Genomic DNA, 18,684 nt, shown 5'->3' on the forward strand with positions numbered 1-18,684 from the left:
TTCTGTGATTGACTGAAGCTAGATATGAGGATGGGAAAGAGATGTTCCAGGACAAGTGAGACAAAAAAAATGGTTGAGATCAGGACCTTGAGAAACATGATTTGTTAAGCGAGGGAACTGATAAAAAAACAAAATCAAATAGATCCTTCTCAAAGAATAAAGGATAAATGTATTATTCTATTTCTACTGGTAACCACGTTAAATATAGTTCTATTATTTTTAGCTTAAAAATATATCCTAACACAGGAAAATTAAGAGGTACAAACTTCCAGCTATAAAATAAATGAATCACAGGGATGAAAGGTACAGCACTGGGAATACAGTCAATAATAATGTAATATCTTCGTACGGTGACAGATGGTAACTAGACTTATTGTAGTGATCATTTTGTAATGTATAGAAACATCAAATCACTGTACTGTGCAACCAGAACTAACATAGTGGTATAGGTCAATTATACTTCAAAAACAAACAAACTCATAGAAAAAATGATCAGCTTTGTGGTTACCAAAGGAGGGGGTAGGGGAAGGGGGAATTGGATGAAAGTAGTCAAAAGGTATTATCTTCCAGTTATGAGATGAATAAGTACTAGAGATATAATGTACAACCTGATTAACATAATTAACACTGCAGTATGTTATGAGAGTAAATCCTAAGAGTTCACATCACAAGGAAAATAAGTTTTTTTCTATTTCTTTAATTTTGTATCTATGAGATGATGGAGGTTCACTAAACTTATTGTGGTAATCATTTCATAATGTATGTAAGTCAAATCATTAAACTTTTACAGTGTTGTATGTCAATTATATCTCAATAAAACTGAGAGTAAAATGTGTGTATATATATATATATATATATATATATATGTATGTATATCTCCTAACACAGTATTTTGTACACAGTAGGCATGTAGATGAAACAGAAGATAGTTTAACACAGTAGGGATTTTGTTGAAGGCTTATCAATGAAATTTGACCAGAAGTAATATGAGTAAAGAGAAATCTGGGAGGTATTTGGTGACTGAAAGAATTACAGATAGTCTAAAAGTATGGTATTTGGGGAGAGATATATAATCATTAATGAGAAAAGTAGATTCTGAGAAATATTTGAAAACCAGCATCTAAATAGAATGTTAAAAGGAATCTGAAATCAATTGAATGATGAGAATACCTTTTAAATTTGATTTTAAGTAGGTCATCAGTAAACATGGTTAAAAGTTCCATTAAATGGCAAAATATCACAAGAGAAAAGCAAAGTTGGTATGAACATTTAAGGAGTTTATGAATGGAAAGCTGCATAGTTAATTGGAACAAGCAAAGTTGGTATGACCATTTAAGGAGTTTATGAATAGAAAGCTGCATAGTTTATTGGAACAAGACAGTATATAAAGAATTATTTTACAATACAGAACCACAAGTTAAATCCCAGCACTACTTTGGTAACAAGTTCACTTTTACATTTCTTGTTTACATTACCTGTTTGGTTTCTAGTTGTTTGCTTCTTGAGTTTTCGCCTTTTTCTGCACTCCATAAACTGCCCTTGTCAAATCGGCCACGAAGACATGCTAGTTCTTTTTGACGTTCCTAAAACCATCAAAAGCTCTATTTTACACAAGAGCCAAAAGTATGTTTAATAATATTCAAATTCTACTAACCTTGTCCTCAGTTTTCAGATTAAACTCACAATACACACAGAATATAGGACAATAATATTTCTAATTTGAAACAAGTGATACAGAGAATCAAGATGCTATTTATCTCCAGTCAAAAAGACTGGAGTCAGAATTCATAGTTTGACTTCTAGGTTCTATGCTCATACCATGTAATGAATAATGTTAAAAGCAGTAAGCCATACCTGCTTGAGCTGTTGCGCTAAATGAGTAGTAGACGAAGATGCGTTTTGCTTGAATAATCTTTCTTGTATGGCCTTTGTATTTGGAGTGATAATGGGAGTTCTATGGGGTGTGCTACGAGCTGGACTTTCTTTGCTGTGCTCTTGACAACGCTCTCCAAAGCGTTCCAGGAAAGGCTTAATTCCTGCTCCTCCTAAAGATAATACACACATTTTTGGGAGGCTGTTTAGAATAAGTAACAATTATGATTTCTATGGGAAAAGTTCTAAAATCCAGTTCAGCTCCAAAATGCTTTGATTCTACTAGGAATATTCATTCAGAAAGTAAACAGAAAGAAAATAGTTCAAAAAACTTAAAAAAAATAAGTTTTTTTACCACACTATTTAACTCCATGTCCTAAAATTTGTTTTACAGGATTTAATTCTTTAAAAAAAAACAAGAAGAAGAATTTTTAAAAAGTAGAGTAAGAGGACAGTAGGGATTAGAAAACCCTTAAACTAAATAATCAGAACCTAGATGATTGGAAATTGACTGTATGTGCATTAATAATATACCCTAACAACCAAGTATCCTGGCCATGATAACCCAACTACTAATATTTCTACAGCCCAATTTATTTTCTTGCTTTTAGGAAGTCTAACATGAAAATCCAGTGATTAAATCCTTTTTCTCTTTCAAAAATAATAATTAGGGATAATTTACTTTATCAAAGGATGTCTTGGTTTTATAAAGTCTTAAAACAGTACTCATCTAAAATAGTATGAGATACATTTAAAATAGAACAAATGGGATACATACCACCTCCATTATAAGAATGCTAGGGTTGCACTACATAAAAGGAGGTTACCTATATCATTAACTGGCAAACATTTTACCATAAACAGCCAAAGAGTAAATATTTGGGGCTTTGCAGGCCATATGGCCATTGTCACAACTACTCAACTCTGCACTGAAGCATGAAAGCAGCCACAGACAGTAAATGGGCATGGCTGTGTTCCAATAAAACTTTATTTGCAAAAACAGGTGAAGGGCAGAATTTGACCCATGACCAGCAGTGAAAGCGCCGAGTCCTAACCACAATACCACCAGGGAATTCCCAACAATGCCCCTTATGTCGTTCTTATCTATGCCATAAGTCTTTAGAAAACAGGGAGTCGTAGTCTAATTTCACGTGGGGCTTTTGCTATTGTCTCCAATTCTCATTTTGGCTCATCTGGAAACTGACTGCTGGTTTCTACTCACCCCATAACTAATGGATTCCCCACTCTCATCTCTCTGACTACTTCTCTTTTATGATGAACTATTATTTCTGGAGAGATTGTATTTTTAAGAAGTTAAAATGTAGAATTAACACAGTCTTTCCGAAAGCAATTCTAATGAAAAAGAATATAGCTCAAAGTACACTATATTACCCTATATTTGAACCATATTTTTTTAGTCCTATGTTTCTCAACCAATAGCATGCGGGGGTATACCAGAAGGTGTAAGTCACCACAAGATAAATATGGACTTCCTGGAGCATCAGTTTACCATAGTAAAATTGAATCTTCATATGTATACATTCACATACAATATACACACATATAAATTAAATGGGAGTGGAGTCATTTGTATACATATTCCCTTCCCTTTGCTACTACGGGTGCTTTCATAGTGAAGTTTGAGAAGCACTGCTTTGCACGCTTGGTTATAAGAACGCTTCTCCATTATATCCTTAAAATGTGATTTCCAGTTGTATATGCTTTGTCTGCATCAAAAAGTATAGAAGAAAGTATCTAGGTCTTTCTAGAAAAAAGCATGTTTAAACTGTTAAAATGTAACAAGTTAAACACTTTGACCAGTAACTGGGCTAGTCTACATTAATGAACATTCATTCAATTAAATAGCTTTAATTAAAGCTGACTTTGAATAAGTCTCACTTGATACGTTCGGGCATTTGCCCTGGCAAACCAACACTGTACCATGAGCAATTGGATATTTAAAATGCTAAGAACAGACACACTGAAAATAGTCAGCAGTACTTTAAATTTTTTTAAAAATATGTTACCTGGTGTTGTAGATTTGTCCTTAGGTTGAGATTGCAGACAAATTTCTCTGTTTAATTCTTCCTTGGGCCGAACTGACCTGGATACAGTTGACCTCTCAGTTGATTTTGACACCTCTGTTTTAAGAGGACTAACAGAGGTTTTTTGAAGTAGTTCAGGATTTTGTACCTCACAATTTTTAGCACTGGTGATGGATGTAGTAGAAGATTTCACTGGGGAAGAAGTAGCTTTCTGCAACATGATAATACTTAGGGTAAATAACAACATTCACAATATCTAAAGGTAGTTCTATAAAAAGCACTCAAATCCTATAAAAAAACCAACTCAAATCCTATATGCTCAGTAGCCTTTATGTAAACTCATGAAAAAAAGTATCTTACTCTCTAATAGATCAAACAAATTTGAAAGGTTTGAAAAAAATTAACTTAGAAAATGCCATTATTCAAATTATAATATGTAGTTTAGTCTGCATAATATACTGATGGGTAATTTACTACGAGGGATAGGGTCACTCACTATTTTAAAAAACAATTTCTTTTATATTATCACACTAGTACCTTTATAAATGTTAACTGTATTAGGTCAAATTACCTATATATTTGCAGTTTAATTAAATCAATATTAACTTGACAAAATCGTATCATGTACTTGAAGGTGAACTATAAGTTATTAAGTATTTACTATGTGCCAAGCACCATACTAAGTGCTTTATGTACATTATCTCATTTAATCCTCCCAAACCCTTTCTTTCCCAATTTACAAATGGAAAAATAAAGTTTTGCAAGATTAAGTAACTCTCCAAAGCCACACTTCTAATTATGTGGAAGGGCTGGGATTGAATGCAGGTCTGTCTAATTCCAAAACCTGGTTCTACACTTAAAGACAATGCTCAGAAACACAACATTTTTTTCTGTTTTGTTTTTTTCATATTTTTTTAAAAACCGTTGAGATAACACATGGGCAAGGTAATCTTTCAAACATTTCAAAACAATATACAGTAAAGGTATCATGCCCACCCTTGACAATTGCCTTCTAGAGGTAACTACTGCTACTAGTTTTCAGAGATATTTGATGTCTTTCTTGTATTTATACACATACATAGAGCATTCTAATAGAGAAAGTAATTTTCAGGCTCTCCCTGATGACTAAGAAGAGGTTCCACCATTCCATAGTATATACTTTGGAGTTACATTAAATTAGTGTAATTTAGTTGTCAATTGCTCATTTATCTTGGGACAGAATACCAAATTTATGATTTTTACTTTCTATGAAATACTCTAAAAATACATATAAACATCCTATATATGTTATAAAATGCATACCTACACATATATATAAATTATTACTCATAACAACAACAAAAAAGGTTTCCAAAGACCAAAATTATATTTACTTACCCCAGAGCTGGAAATTGCAACATTAATCAAAGATGCACCCACAGCGCTAGAGGATGAGGCTTTATTCAAAGAGGCATCGCCATCCCTTTGGGAACAGCATGTAGCTTCCTGCTTAACACTGCTGCTATTGATCCTAGCAGATGCTCCACTTGCAGAGGAAAATTTGGATAAACAAGTGGTACCAGGCTGTTCTTGTACACTGTTTTGCTTTGCAGATGAGTTTTTTACATCATCTTCCCAGGAGCAAATAGTTGCAGCAAGGTTGGCTAGACGGCCCTTTCTGCCAACTGGAGTTTCTGAGGCCTCTGAAAGGGATGGTTTGGGAGGGGAGGTAGCCTCTGACGGCATTGCTGAGATGGGTGAGCTTTCGTGTATATCATCTGAAAATGTTTTAAAAGTTAAAATTCATGAGTTATATGTGTGTGTAATAAAGGGATCACTCAAAAAAAAAAGCTTTTCTCATATGCATGAAACTACCAAACTGCTTAAATTTGAAATATATTTTCAAATCAGATACTTAATCCAAATTTAAAAAAAGAAAAAAAAAAGAACACTTTGTTACACCTATTCTTTTCAATTATTTGATGGATTATGAATCTATAAGACACCATAGATTTAGGTTATATTTTTAGGATTAATTTATGATGTTATAACACTGCACAATTTAAGATTACATATTCAACATATTTGTTTTAAAAATGTATTAGACCAGTGCTGTACAACAGAACTTTCTGCAATGATGGAGATGTTCTATATCCATGGTGTCTAATACAGTAACAACTAGCCACATACGGCTAGTGAGCATTTGAATTGTGGTAAGAGCAATAAGAAACTTCATTTCATTTTAATTAATTTAAGTTTAAAAGCTACATATGGCTAGTGGTTATGGTATTGGATAGCACAGGGTTAGACTGAAATGTTTTTCTGCACAGTTACTTCATTTGGAGATAAATCTCAAATAAGCAATACTTAACTTACGAAGGCCTGTATGCATAAAGAGTATATAGGGCAGTCAAAGTTCATGGCACTTTCTGTTTCAAACATTCAGTCAATGGAACAGATAGCCCTCCTGCTGTCCAAGGCTTATAATTCTGTCTGAATTCTCAATTCTACTCCCCCAAAACCTCAGGGATCTTGCTCCAAATAACCTCTTCTTCCTTTCTACAAACTTTTTTTTCTACACATAAATAAGCTCAAGTCTCTCTCATCTTAAAGCTAAAACCAAACATCCTCTCATCAATGTATACCCCCTTTTAGGTAATGTCCTTCTTTCCCTGCACTGTATTCACTCACCACTCAACTCCCTTCAACCTGCCTTCTGCCTACACCACTGCCCTGAAGTTGCTTTTGCTATTTTCACCAGATGCCCACACACTTTGCAGGCCTTGTATTTCCACGTGACATCATCCTCTATTAGTTCTGTCTCTGCGGTCTGTCCTCCGTGGTCTCCTTCTAACTACCAGCTACCTCCATTTGACTATCCCACGGACACCCCAAATAATATATCTGAAGTTGAAACTGCCCCCAACACATTCCTCCTCATCGTGCCTCTTCCTCCCTTCTCCCTTACCATCCACCATGCAGGCATTAAGTCCCACAGATTCTATCTCCTAAATCTCTCAAATCCAGCCTCCTCTTCACTTTCACAGGCCTTCATCATTATGCCTGAATTACAGCACTGGCCTTCTAACTGGTGTTCCTGCTTGGAATCTCTGCCCTCGTCAATCCCTCCTCAATTCTGACGCCAGAGTGATCTTTCTAAAACATTTGCCTACTTAAACTCTCAGTTCCTCTCCATCACCTCCTGGTTAAATTCCAAATGCTCTGGACCCTGCTGCTTTCTTCAAATTTATCTCTTGCTTTTCTACCACATGAACTATATACCAGAATACCTACTCTTTATACACACAGTACGCTCACGGTACCTCTGTGCTTTTCATCCGTTCTGTTGTTTTTGCCTAGAATATCTCTACTGTCTGAAGCCAGCTGCCCCTCAAAGTCCAGGTTAGTTATCTCTGCCTCCTCCAGAAAAGATTTCCTGACCACCACCCTCCCTACAATACCTTTTTGCATACCTTCATCATTTTCTTTAGAATAAGCACTGTCTTCTAAGTAGACGACAGTTTTACTGTTATGTTTTAGGAATGGGCTTAATAGACCTCTAGCTCCTCTAACTATTCTTTGTCAGAAAGAAAGCCTTCAGATAAATTATATTTTAGAATAATCCCTCAAACCTTTAATTGGCTATACCCACAGTCCTGTATAGTACTCACTAAATCATTCATCACAAACACTTTATTCATAAGTTTCAATGCTTAAAATTAGACAGGCTATGGTGCCTTAATGAGATTTATTTTCAAGGCCGAGGGGGGCATTTGTGAACATTTGCTTTCAACATATTCGAAATCACTGCTGCAAAGCTTCCTTCTCTAGAATGTTTAGGGCCTTGGTCGTATTCTTGATCATGCACTAAATCACAACACTCTTTCTTTTTTTTAAAAGGAAAATCTCCACTCCTCTGCCCATAGATATTTCCTACAAAACAGAAATGGAACATTCTTCTATTGAGGCACATTTACTGGTTAGCCTCCTCAGACGTTATAAAGAAGCATGGTTAACCCCACCCACTACTAAAATAAATAGTTATAATTTACAATGTGGACTACCAGCACCCTGTTAACACGCCCAAAAACATCGGGCAGGTCATAAAAGTTGAGCCCTAGAGTCAGACAACTGAGGTTTGAATTTTAGCTGCTGCTGACTGTGGGCAGGCGTCTTAGTCTCTCTGAACCCAGTCTCCTCTTCTACAACATGAAGAAAAAGTAGTATGCATGTCATAAGATTGTTGTAAGAATTAAATGCTGTATTACATTAGAATTTTAAAATATTTAGAACGCCTAGCATTTCACACGGTAAGTGTTTGCTCTTGAGATGATCATCACTGCCAGAAGAGATAATCTTAAACGTTTTTCTATCCAATACTTATCAAAATTTCAGTTAAAAGAATTGATATTTATGGAAGACTGCCTGAAATATACGTAGCCCATCCATTTCCTCAGACCACTTGGTCTTAATTCTGGCTATGTGTCAGAATTACCTACAGAGCTTTAAAAAAAGAGAAAGGAAGGAAGGAAGGAAGAAAGGGAGGGAGGGAGGAAGGAAGGAAGGAAGGGATAAAAAGCACACCCCAGGGCTCCACCGCACTCCTGAGATTCCAATCCAGTGGTCTGATACATAGGAGCTGGGCTGAAAGCCAAAGCCTGAGGAACGCTTCCTCGGGTAAGGCCCAGTCGTCACCGAGCTGTCTACCTGCACTGTGCTGGCTCACTTTAGAACTGCATTTACTGAACTGAGCCTGGAGCCAGCTATCTGCCTACCCTGAGAAACCTTACACCTTCACTAGCTCCCACAGTCATCTTTAGGACCCAGGGAAGAAAGTTCTCTTAGGTCTTAGTGCCAACCACGGCTCTGTTTTTTTTCTTTTTTTTTGTTATAAACATTAGTCATGTAATTGATAGCATTTCATCTCTCTGCATTGGCTGCTAGCAAATTCAGAACCATCTCTAGCAAGTGAGGAGGACCTTAAGGCCTGTATTTAATAAACTAACTTTACCCTTCACTTTGTTTTTCCTTCTCTTCACCTTGATTTCCTCATTTTTCCCATTTTTAATATAGGTATTTTTGTAAGTCATCCCAAGGCTTTTTTTGTAACGAGGTAGGAGATAAGCTCTCCATCAGATTATGGGCCCATGAAAGGCAAAGATCAGGTCACTTTATCTGTCTTCAGCATCTTTTGCATGAAAACATGCTTTGCAGGTGCTCGATAAATGTTTTCTGAAGTTTTCTTTCTCCCCTGTTGAACAGCATTGCATACCTTAGTCACTCAAGTTTATTTAATTAACGAAACCATGAAATAGGATTTCTTGAACACAGAGCTGAAGGGCAGCAATGCTGATAATGCCAAGAGTATAGTTTATACTCTCCTGTTTTTATTGCAAATATAAGATGGTTCCGTTACAAGATCAGGGTTTTGTGAACCAGTCTAAGACTCTCATCGTCATCTACTTCGATGAGAACACAACCAACTGATAAATATATACTGATATACAAACCATTTGCGAGCAATGGATTCTCAGGATATAGATCAAAAGCATTTACCTTTCATGTGTTAACTGATACATAAAATTTTCAACATACCAAGTTGAATCGTACTGACACAGATTTAAGGACCACACCATTCACATAGTTTATACCTGTCACATCATCATTATCCCAGTGACGCCGCTGCTCAGCCAGCTTTTGCATTCGTGTTTTGACTGAGGAGGCTGCAGTTCCTTCCAATCTTGAGTTTAGCCCTCTCCTCACTCCCAGCAGCGATGCCGGGGCGGCCACGGAATCACTGACACCAGCTGGCACTTGTGGCGCTTGTGGCTGTGCCTGAGGAGACACAGGACTCGGAGAACAAGGTTTTGCAGAAGCTGACTCAACCGGTTTTTCATTTTCCAAGTTGGAAACTTCTACTTCAGTGTTGTCAGAACAGCGTTTTTTTGATGGTGATGGTTTTGTGCAAGATTTCTCTAGATTAAAAAGGACAAAAAAAATAAAAAATAAAAATTCTGTAATTCCTCACAGCATGAAAAACTTACAGTAGGTACAAATTAATAAAACACTGTCTCTCTGTTCCTTTAAATGATTTTACTCACAACAAGAAATACATAAAATTCTACTTTCTTTCGGTAACTCAGAAATCTGATATAAGAGATTTCTCTTTAAACAAACATATAATTTATGGTTTAAAAAACCTTAATGAAAAAAATCTTCAAATAACATCCTCAAGATATATGCATAATATTCTATGTGGTCTTAAGACACTAGGAAATAAAAAGTGCACACACACAGAATAAGCAAATGTTCTAAGGGATTTTAAAGATCATACAGCCCAATCACCACACTTTTAAATAAGAAAAATCAGGCCCAAAGAAATCAAGTTACCTGCTTAAAGTGACATAGCTGAACTAAGGGTAGACACAAGCTTTCTGCTTTTAAAAACAATCTTTCATGAACAATAGTAAACAAGGGTAGAAGGGCACCTGGCTTGAGGTTTAGGAGGCAGAGATCCAAAAAAAGACTGAATTATCTAGTCAATACCAAACAAATTCATTGGCACAAGTGTTTAACAACATTTTACATTTTAAACTTCCACGAACACCTATAAAATAAATTTAAAAGTCCTAAAAGAAAAAGGAGCTATTCAAACACAAGGCATATAATTTTTACCCAAGAATGAGTTTTAATATATCTCCTGGAAAACTAATACTTTAAAAGGTAGGAATGTAAATTCCATAAGAGGTCAGTTTCATTGGCTGTCTAACCAAGTGTTCTTGTTCTGGTAGTAACCAAAGCATGATTAGTGGGAAGTCATGATTGCCCTCATAAACATCAATCTAATTAAATGTACATCATGAACCTTTCCAGTCTTCTGCAACTCATTTAAGGGTATATTTTCAACGAACTTATCTAGTCATTTTTTGGACGTGTTCCTATTTAACATGCTTCACTATCTGGGAGTAAAGAATTCTTTGAGTTTACATTACTTATAACAGTAAATCTTTCGATTTAAGCATCAAAACACAGTTCCAACCACTAGTTTTCAAGTACATAGTACTCAATATTTGATTGCATAAACCCATGCCACAATGAAGAGATCCTGGACTGGAGCCAGGTCTCTATTTCCTATGTAATATATATGGTATTCCCTCCCTTCAAAATGTATTAACACACAAAAATAAATTCTCCTTCTATGGTTAGCTCACAAAATAATGAGAACAAGCACTATGCCCTCATCTCTTTTGTAATATTGGTTTTGCCCTCTGTAATACTCTTTTTCTATATGTATTTTAAATTTATACTAAGGGAAATGATCATCTCCAGATTATTCCAAATGCTTGGAAAAGATTAAGCCAGCTGACTGACGTAGGCTGAGGATGCCAGGATTTAGGAAAGAATAAGACAAGCTTCCAGGTGTGTGTGGGTTTGTTGGGGGTGGGGAGGGAGGTTACTTAATTTTGTTTCTGTTTAATTTCACCAGTTCTGTAGATTAACAACCTGTACTTTGTGCCCAGCCTGAGAGAGATGGTTCAGCAGACAGAGGATGAAAAGGCTCATTAAATTACAAGCATTTGCAGGCAGGTCTGCCTTTTGTTGCCCTGCTCACGCCACAGACACATCTGAAACCTGGTGGTCAGCTGTGCTGGCACCTGTTGGGGTAGATAAACTCTATACCATGGCAGTATAAGTGCCCCAGTGCTCCTTTATTATTCTTCCCTGAGAGGTTTTAAGGATAATTTTGGAATGAGGAAAATAAAGTTCAACCAGTTAATTTGAAATATTTGTTAGAAATTCTGCTCTGGCCTGATAGGTTCTAGGCCTAATATAATAGGTCTGGAATACAAAAGGCTGATCTTTCTCCCAGAGGCTATGCCATCTGTCTCCCAAAGACCTTGGTTCTTCTGCATGAACAATAAAATGCTTGGCGCTTATCACCTTTTAAAAAATGCAAAGTTTACTGTTCCCCACAAAGCCTTTTACCTTCACCACCAGACAGAGGCTGCTGGTTACTTGCTTCTGAAAGCGGCTCCCTGACTCGCTTGGCTTGAGTCGCAGACCTTGCTGCTGGGGTGGGCCGCTCAGCCATTTTCCTCTGAAGATTCTCGCGTCTGGCACGGGTTCGTTCAAGCAGTTTCTACGTATATCAGAGCGTTAAAACACAAGTTTCGTCAAAGGTTCAGAAAACTTCAGGTATCTTCTAAAATCACTAATTGCCATCATGTACGATAACAGTTAAAGACATTTCAAAAGTGAAATCCTAAGTAATTAAGTCAAGATTCACCAAATGAACACCCCCATGTCAAAATTTAATTACAGACGTAATATGAACATTAAAGGGGGAATAAAATGTGTTAAGTTAGTTGTATGAGATTTTAAATGGCCACAAATTTTTTTCTGCTTCCATCAAAAGCTATTTGAATTGGGATGGCCTTATGATTCACTTTGACCATTAAAACGCAGCAGAAGTGACACTGTGTATGTGACTTCCAGTCCCAGGAGTCAAGAGGTCTTGCAGTTTCTGCTCTCACTCTCTTGGAACACTGCCTCCACATGAAGAAGCCCAGGTTAAGCCTGCTAGACACATGGCCCAGCTGACAGCCAGCATCAACCACCAGACCTGAGAGGAAGGCTATTTTAGACCATCCAGTCCCAGATAATTTGTATATCACTGCAGACTCCTATACGACTGCAGGGGACACCAGAAGCCCAGCCCAGCTGAGCCCAAATGCTAAGCCACTGAATCATGGAAAATAACATGGTGGTTGTTTTAACCACTATGGTAGGCAGAATAATGGTCCCCCAAAGTTGTTCTTTGTCCTAATCCCATGAACCTGTGAATATGTTACCTTACATGGCAAAAGAGACTTTGCTGACATGATTAAGTTAATGACCTTGAGATGGAGAGATTATCCTGGATTTTCTGGGTGGGCCTCAAAAGGGCAATTGTCCTTATGAGGGAAGAGAGGCCCAGAAGCTCAGAGTCAGAGAAGATGTGACAAGGGAAGCCACAGGCCAAAAAATGCAGGTGGCCTCTATAGCTGGAAAAGGCGAGGAAACAGATTCTCCCTAGAGCATCCAAAAGGAACACAATCCTGCTAACACCTTGATCTGAACTCAGCAAAACCTATCAGACTTCTGACCTACAGAAGATAATAAATATGTGTGATGTTAAGCCAGTAAATTTGTAATAATTTGTTGTAGCAGCAAAACTAATACAACCACTAAGATTTGGTGTGATGGCAAGAGATAACTGGCATAATAGTCCTTTGAAGACATAAGACACTTCCTAAGAGAAAAATAAATAAGCCTAAATAATCTTATGTTTTATTTAATTAAATATCAATATACAATAAAACAGTTTTAAGTTGAAATCTTAGCCATTCCATAGAATCGTGAATACTACTCTTTTCTAACCCCAATGTATGCTCCTATTCAAATCAGTGTAGTATAGCAAACACTTGACCCTGTAAAACAATTCATTCTCCTTCAAATGAACACAACCGAAGGAGGCATGCAGATTACTGGTTGGAGTTTACACACTGCCCTGCAAACACAGATACAGCAGTTAGTGCAGACTAAGGAATTAAACTCCATCTGACCTTTTTAATTGCTTAATTAAAACAGAGTAATAATTTTTTTAATCCTTCTGAGTATGCAAAAGAAGCATGAGCTAAATTTGGAAGAAGGCACAACTCTCTACTTAGGAATGATTTCTCATTGAAAGAAGTAACACTAAACCTAAATGCTATGTCACTGAAAGCGTAATTTATGAGCCAAATGCCTTCCAAAACACAAGACCTTCACCCTTTAAATAAAAGTCTTCAACAAACTCAAAAGTGACAGTATTACACAAATTCATATATGTCTGATAATTTCTCCCACAATAAAATATATCACTCCCAAGATACAAAACTAGACTAACTATATTCATTCATGGACACGCCCACATTCCATTCTGGTCAGTTAGAATACTTATGAGTCAGTATATCTTCGGTTACTATGAGCAATGGGTCACAGAAGAATGTGGTTTTGCCATTCAAATATACACAAGTGTTCTTATGCTACATTAGTTTCAAAAATTTCAAGATTAAAACATATTAAAGTAGATAAGCAAAAAAGTTCCCTAATCTGTAAAATAAAACTAGTAAGTACCAAAGATTATTAATGTAAAGAAATGATGTATCTAAAATACATAAACTCAACAGCTCAATAAATGTAAGTCACCCTTCCTTATAAAAATGTAACAGGAATTTAAGGGATCTTTTATTTATAAGGTACATTCCTTCAAATATCACACCTCCTTCTTCAAATAACAGAGGCATTAAAAAAAAAATACACTGCAATTACTAACATAATCAGGAAGGTATTCCACATGGATGAATCTAAGATAACTGAAGCATATAGTCCTAAAGCAATTTCTGCCCCATATCCCTCAAACTATTTCTGACAGAAATTTTTTCTAGGAGATATTACTGATTTTCTTGCCTTCTTAAACAAAGTAGACTCAATAACAATTAACTTATTATTTTCAAAATGCTGTAGCAGCATTCTTTCCCAGGTCATCACAGAGATTTCGCTTAATTCTGGAAAATTAGAGAAACTCTATCCAAAACAGTGATAGCATGTATGTCTATTTATATCACAAGAAAAGATGCTTTATGTATTTTAATTGTAGCTTTTTCTCTTTTAAGGTTCCTACATAGAAAGCTCTGACTTGGCACACCTAGCTCTGCGTTTCTCTGTGCTAGTCTTGGAGTGGGATGACCATCACTCGTGAGCAGATCTTCACACTAAGAGGCTAATACTGACATCATGAGTAGTAAGTTGATGGTTTTAAATCCACCTAACAACAATTACAACAATCACTAATGCTTATACAGGACTTAATATAAAGTACTTTCAGTGTCTGCACACACTAACTCATTTCATCTTCAAAATATGATTTGGTAAAATTCTGTTTTTACTACTGTTTTACAGATGAAGAAACTCAGGCAGGGGTTAAATAACAAGCCACAGGTCACACAGTTAAGAAGTGTCAAGGCAGGGACTTCCCTGGTGGCGCAGTGGTCAAGAATTCATCTGCCAATGCAGGGGACACAGGTTCGAGCCCTGGTCTGGGAAGATCCCATATGCCACAGCAACTAAGCCCACGAGCCACAACTACTGAGCCCGCGAGCCACAACTACTAAGCCCGTGTGCCTAGAGCCCGTGCTCCGCAACAAGAGAAGCCACCACTGGCTGCAACTAGAGAAAGCCAGCGCACAGCAACAAAAGACCCAACGTGGACAAAAATTTAAAAAATTAAAAAATAAAAAAAAAACAGTGGCAAGCCAAGATTCAGAACCAGGCTCCGGAGTCTGGACTCTTAACTACTTTGCTATAAACTATCTTTTGACTAAATCCAATTGCTCTTTTAAAGAACTTATCATCAGCAAAACTAACCAAATTCATACAATCAATATAACTTTTTTAATACTATCTGCTGATCATAATAATAAACATGTGCCTTAACTGCTTGTTCATCCATAAATCAAGATGGATTCTTCATCTCTGGTTGGTCCATGAAGAACATTAGGAAGACATGGTCCTGTGGACCCTGTCTAGATGCTGATTCAAACAAACTGCAAAAACATGAGACACTTAAGGAAAACTGAACATTTACAATATTTGATGATATTAAGGAACTGCTGTTGATTTTTTAGGTGTGATAGTAGCATTATGATTTTTTTTAAGTCTTTAGTGTTCAGTGATAAATACTTAAGAACTTACATATAAAATTATATGATCTCTAGAATTTGCTTCCAAATAATTCAGTGGGAGGGATTAGAAGGGGATACAGTAAAACAATATGGCCACGTATTGCTGGGTGGTGGAGGCATTATATTTGAAATTTTCTACAATAGAGAAAACAATATTGCTAAAATGTCCGAACAGTTACTGTTGTATATAATTATTGGCCTGTAAAATAATTTGCACTGAATGGCTCTCTTCCGTATCAATTCGGCAGAACATTATTGGATGTGCTTGATGTTAGGGAAACATCTCTCTGAGTAGGAAACAACAGTCCTACCTTCAAGAAGCTTACATTCTAACAGAAGACATGTTCAACGGGTAAATAAATGCAAGTGAGATGGGTACTGTGAAAGGTGATCTCCCCTCTGAAGAAGGGGAATCAAACTGTGAGCTGCAGGTTGAAACAGAGTTTGCCAGGCAGAAGCGGCAGGGAGAGGACAGTGTGCCAGACAGCACGAGTGACAGCAGGGAGGAGAACCACTGCACAACAGCCTTGTCTGAGGAAACAAGAGTTTAGGATAGTTGTAGCCTTTCTCAACTAGAGTTACCAAGAGGATTAATCCTTAACGCCCTGGTATTAATGTAATGAATTAACATCTCTCCTATGCCTGTAGGGTGGTCTGGTTAAGAATCACCCTTGGGAAAACTGAGAAAACAGTTCTCTCAAATAATTTTCCCTGTTCTACGGTTCTGATAAGGAACTCTGGTTGAGACAGTCATTTTAACTGACTTCCAATTTTTTTTTCAGACAAGGAACTGTACCAGTTAGTTTCATTGTGCAAAAATGTTATGAATGCTATAATTAAGCACCTAATCTTTGGAACCAATTCAAATTGTTCACTCATTACCAACTAAGGAAAAGATGTCAAAGCTGTTTATTCCAACTGCAACCGATCTAACTTTTCATAACATAAACCATACATATTTCTGAGCACACTCTAAAATGAAAAGTTTCTTTTAAAGAAAAGTTTCTTTCAGCTGAGATTTGTACTAGCTTTAGAATAACATTTTTAAGTAAAAGAAAGTACAATTTTCAGCCAACTTTCAAAATGCTTTGTCCTGTCAGTTACCTAGGAGAATGAAAATATTCAGAACACATAGGGCTAATATTTTAAGGAATCCTATTCTAAGTTGGAACATAATGTATCCTTTTTAACTTCAATGTAAGTGAAAAATATGTAGTGCACGACCAGCTCTACTCTTTACAGCTAATACAAAAATGTGTTCAGGATATTTCTGTTAGAATATTTAAGGTTAACGAATTGCTGTGTTTTCCCCCAGAGATGATTGAGAATTTGTAAACAAAAATACACACTGTTGTGTTTGAACACAAGTAAACTCTAATTGTTGAAACTTTTAATATCTTAGGATCGTAAGTACATCTCAAAAAAAAAAAGTTATTACCACTCTCCATTCAATGTTTCAATCTAGTGCAGAGACATTTTTAGGCTCACTTTGCAACAACTGTTATTTTTTGAGTTGAAACTTGCACAACAACCTAAAAAATGAGGAACTGTCCTGGAAGAAAAGGGAGTGGAAGTTCCTGAGTGTGTCAAAGTACATTGTCAACAAGAAGCCAAAGCTAGACAAATAATCGACACAATAACGATGTAATTAATCCATATTTAATTTCCAAAGAACAAAAGATGAGTGAAGTATTGCTGTAATGGTATGCTCCATAAACATACCCAAAAAGGTTTATTTCTTTACTATTTTTTTTTTAAATCGTGGGCTATTAATTTTGGTTTGTACGTATTCGGCTAACACTGTTTCCTTTCAATTTGTATCAATCTCAGGTATGAATCGTCTTTGCTAGTTAGCTGAGCAATAGAATCTGAAGGAACTACTGACTTTATAAGAACGGATGCAATGGTTTCAGGCACCGGCTTATTTTAACGTTTTGCTGTCATTTCGTTCACAGCATCCTTAAATGCACGGCTCCTCTGCGGGCCACACGAACCCTGCAAATCACATTCCATCCCACCTCCGGGCGGCGGCTGCACACACAGCACTGAGTCACTCGGACACCCGACTCCACCTCGCAAGTTACCCCGGCTTTTACTTCCAGCGGGATCTTTTGGTCAGGCCCCCACCTCACCCTCGCAAGGGACAGGGATCCACTCCAGAGGGGCACATAATAACCGGGGCTGACAGGAAGTTTTTTCACTACTGCTACTGAGGACAGACTCAAAGCTTTCCCCCCCAGAGCTTCATCTGCAGGATAAGAACAAGAAAACCGCAGAAGAACTGCAGCCGCAGAACAGAGGGAACCAGCGGCCCCCCTCCTGGCTTCCCCAGTCCGACACCCGCACGCACACTCTGCGCACGCGCGCGCACGCGCTCTCCGCCCGGTGGGCCCGGAGGTAGACAGAAGGTGGGAAGGGAAGGTGGGGGCCGAGAGGGGTCATGGCTGGCTCTGCCCGCAAGTTTTCTCACCTCGGTAAACGGGTCCATCGCCCGGGGCTTCGCGTGTCGATTGCGAGACGACCGAAACGGTGGTTCAAATTCGGAAAAAGAAAAGAAGTGAGTGCCGGCTCACTGTGTCACTTGGAGAAAACAAGAAGTCCGGGGCAGGGGAACTCTCCCAACCTACTCTCCTCTTCCCCACAGCCTCCAGTGTCACACTCGGCCTTCAGCGGCGGTTCAAATTTGAATTTCAGCGCCGGGAGCCGCGCGCATGCGCGCGGGGCGGGGCGGGGGCAGGGCACGCCTCTCCCCGCACCAGCGCTGGATCACGTGGCCTTGCCCGGGCTGGGAGGTTCCCAAGGGTGGCTTAGCCTTCTCAGGGATAGCCCACCCCTGGCGGCGGAGATGCGGAGGTAGGTGCTGTGCTCGGCCCTTCAACTGCCTCCGGGCTCGAAGCCCCACCCCAAACGCTCGCACACCCCAGCCTGTTTAAGCAGGTCCCTTCGCGCCTGTGCTTGGGCGTTTCCGCTTTCCTTAATTCCTAAATTTAGGATTAAGGGCGCTTCTGTTTGAAATCCCACTG

The 18,684-nt window shown here is 37.8% G+C and overlaps 1 protein-coding gene across 2 annotated transcripts in view; it reads right to left on the reverse strand.

Moving 5' to 3' along the window:
* Positions 1-18,319, reverse strand: part of ANLN (anillin, actin binding protein) — a 54,040-nt gene extending 35,721 nt beyond the window's left edge. For both annotated transcript variants that reach the window (XM_059933613.1, XM_059933612.1), the window contains exons 1-7: positions 18,132-18,319; positions 11,883-12,036; positions 9,548-9,871; positions 5,295-5,674; positions 3,900-4,128; positions 1,855-2,045; positions 1,476-1,583 (exon numbers count right to left, since the gene is read on the reverse strand). In XM_059933613.1, coding sequence (XP_059789596.1) covers positions 1,476-1,583; positions 1,855-2,045; positions 3,900-4,128; positions 5,295-5,674; positions 9,548-9,871; positions 11,883-12,036; positions 18,132-18,149 — 1,404 coding nt within the window. In that variant the 5' untranslated portion in view covers positions 18,150-18,319. The remainder of the gene's footprint in view (positions 1-1,475; positions 1,584-1,854; positions 2,046-3,899; positions 4,129-5,294; positions 5,675-9,547; positions 9,872-11,882; positions 12,037-18,131) is intronic.
* Between the last annotated feature and the right edge of the window lie 365 nt (positions 18,320-18,684).

Source organism: Balaenoptera ricei, chromosome 9 (assembly GCF_028023285.1).
Source record: "Balaenoptera ricei isolate mBalRic1 chromosome 9, mBalRic1.hap2, whole genome shotgun sequence".
Taxonomy (NCBI): domain Eukaryota; kingdom Metazoa; phylum Chordata; class Mammalia; order Artiodactyla; family Balaenopteridae; genus Balaenoptera; species Balaenoptera ricei.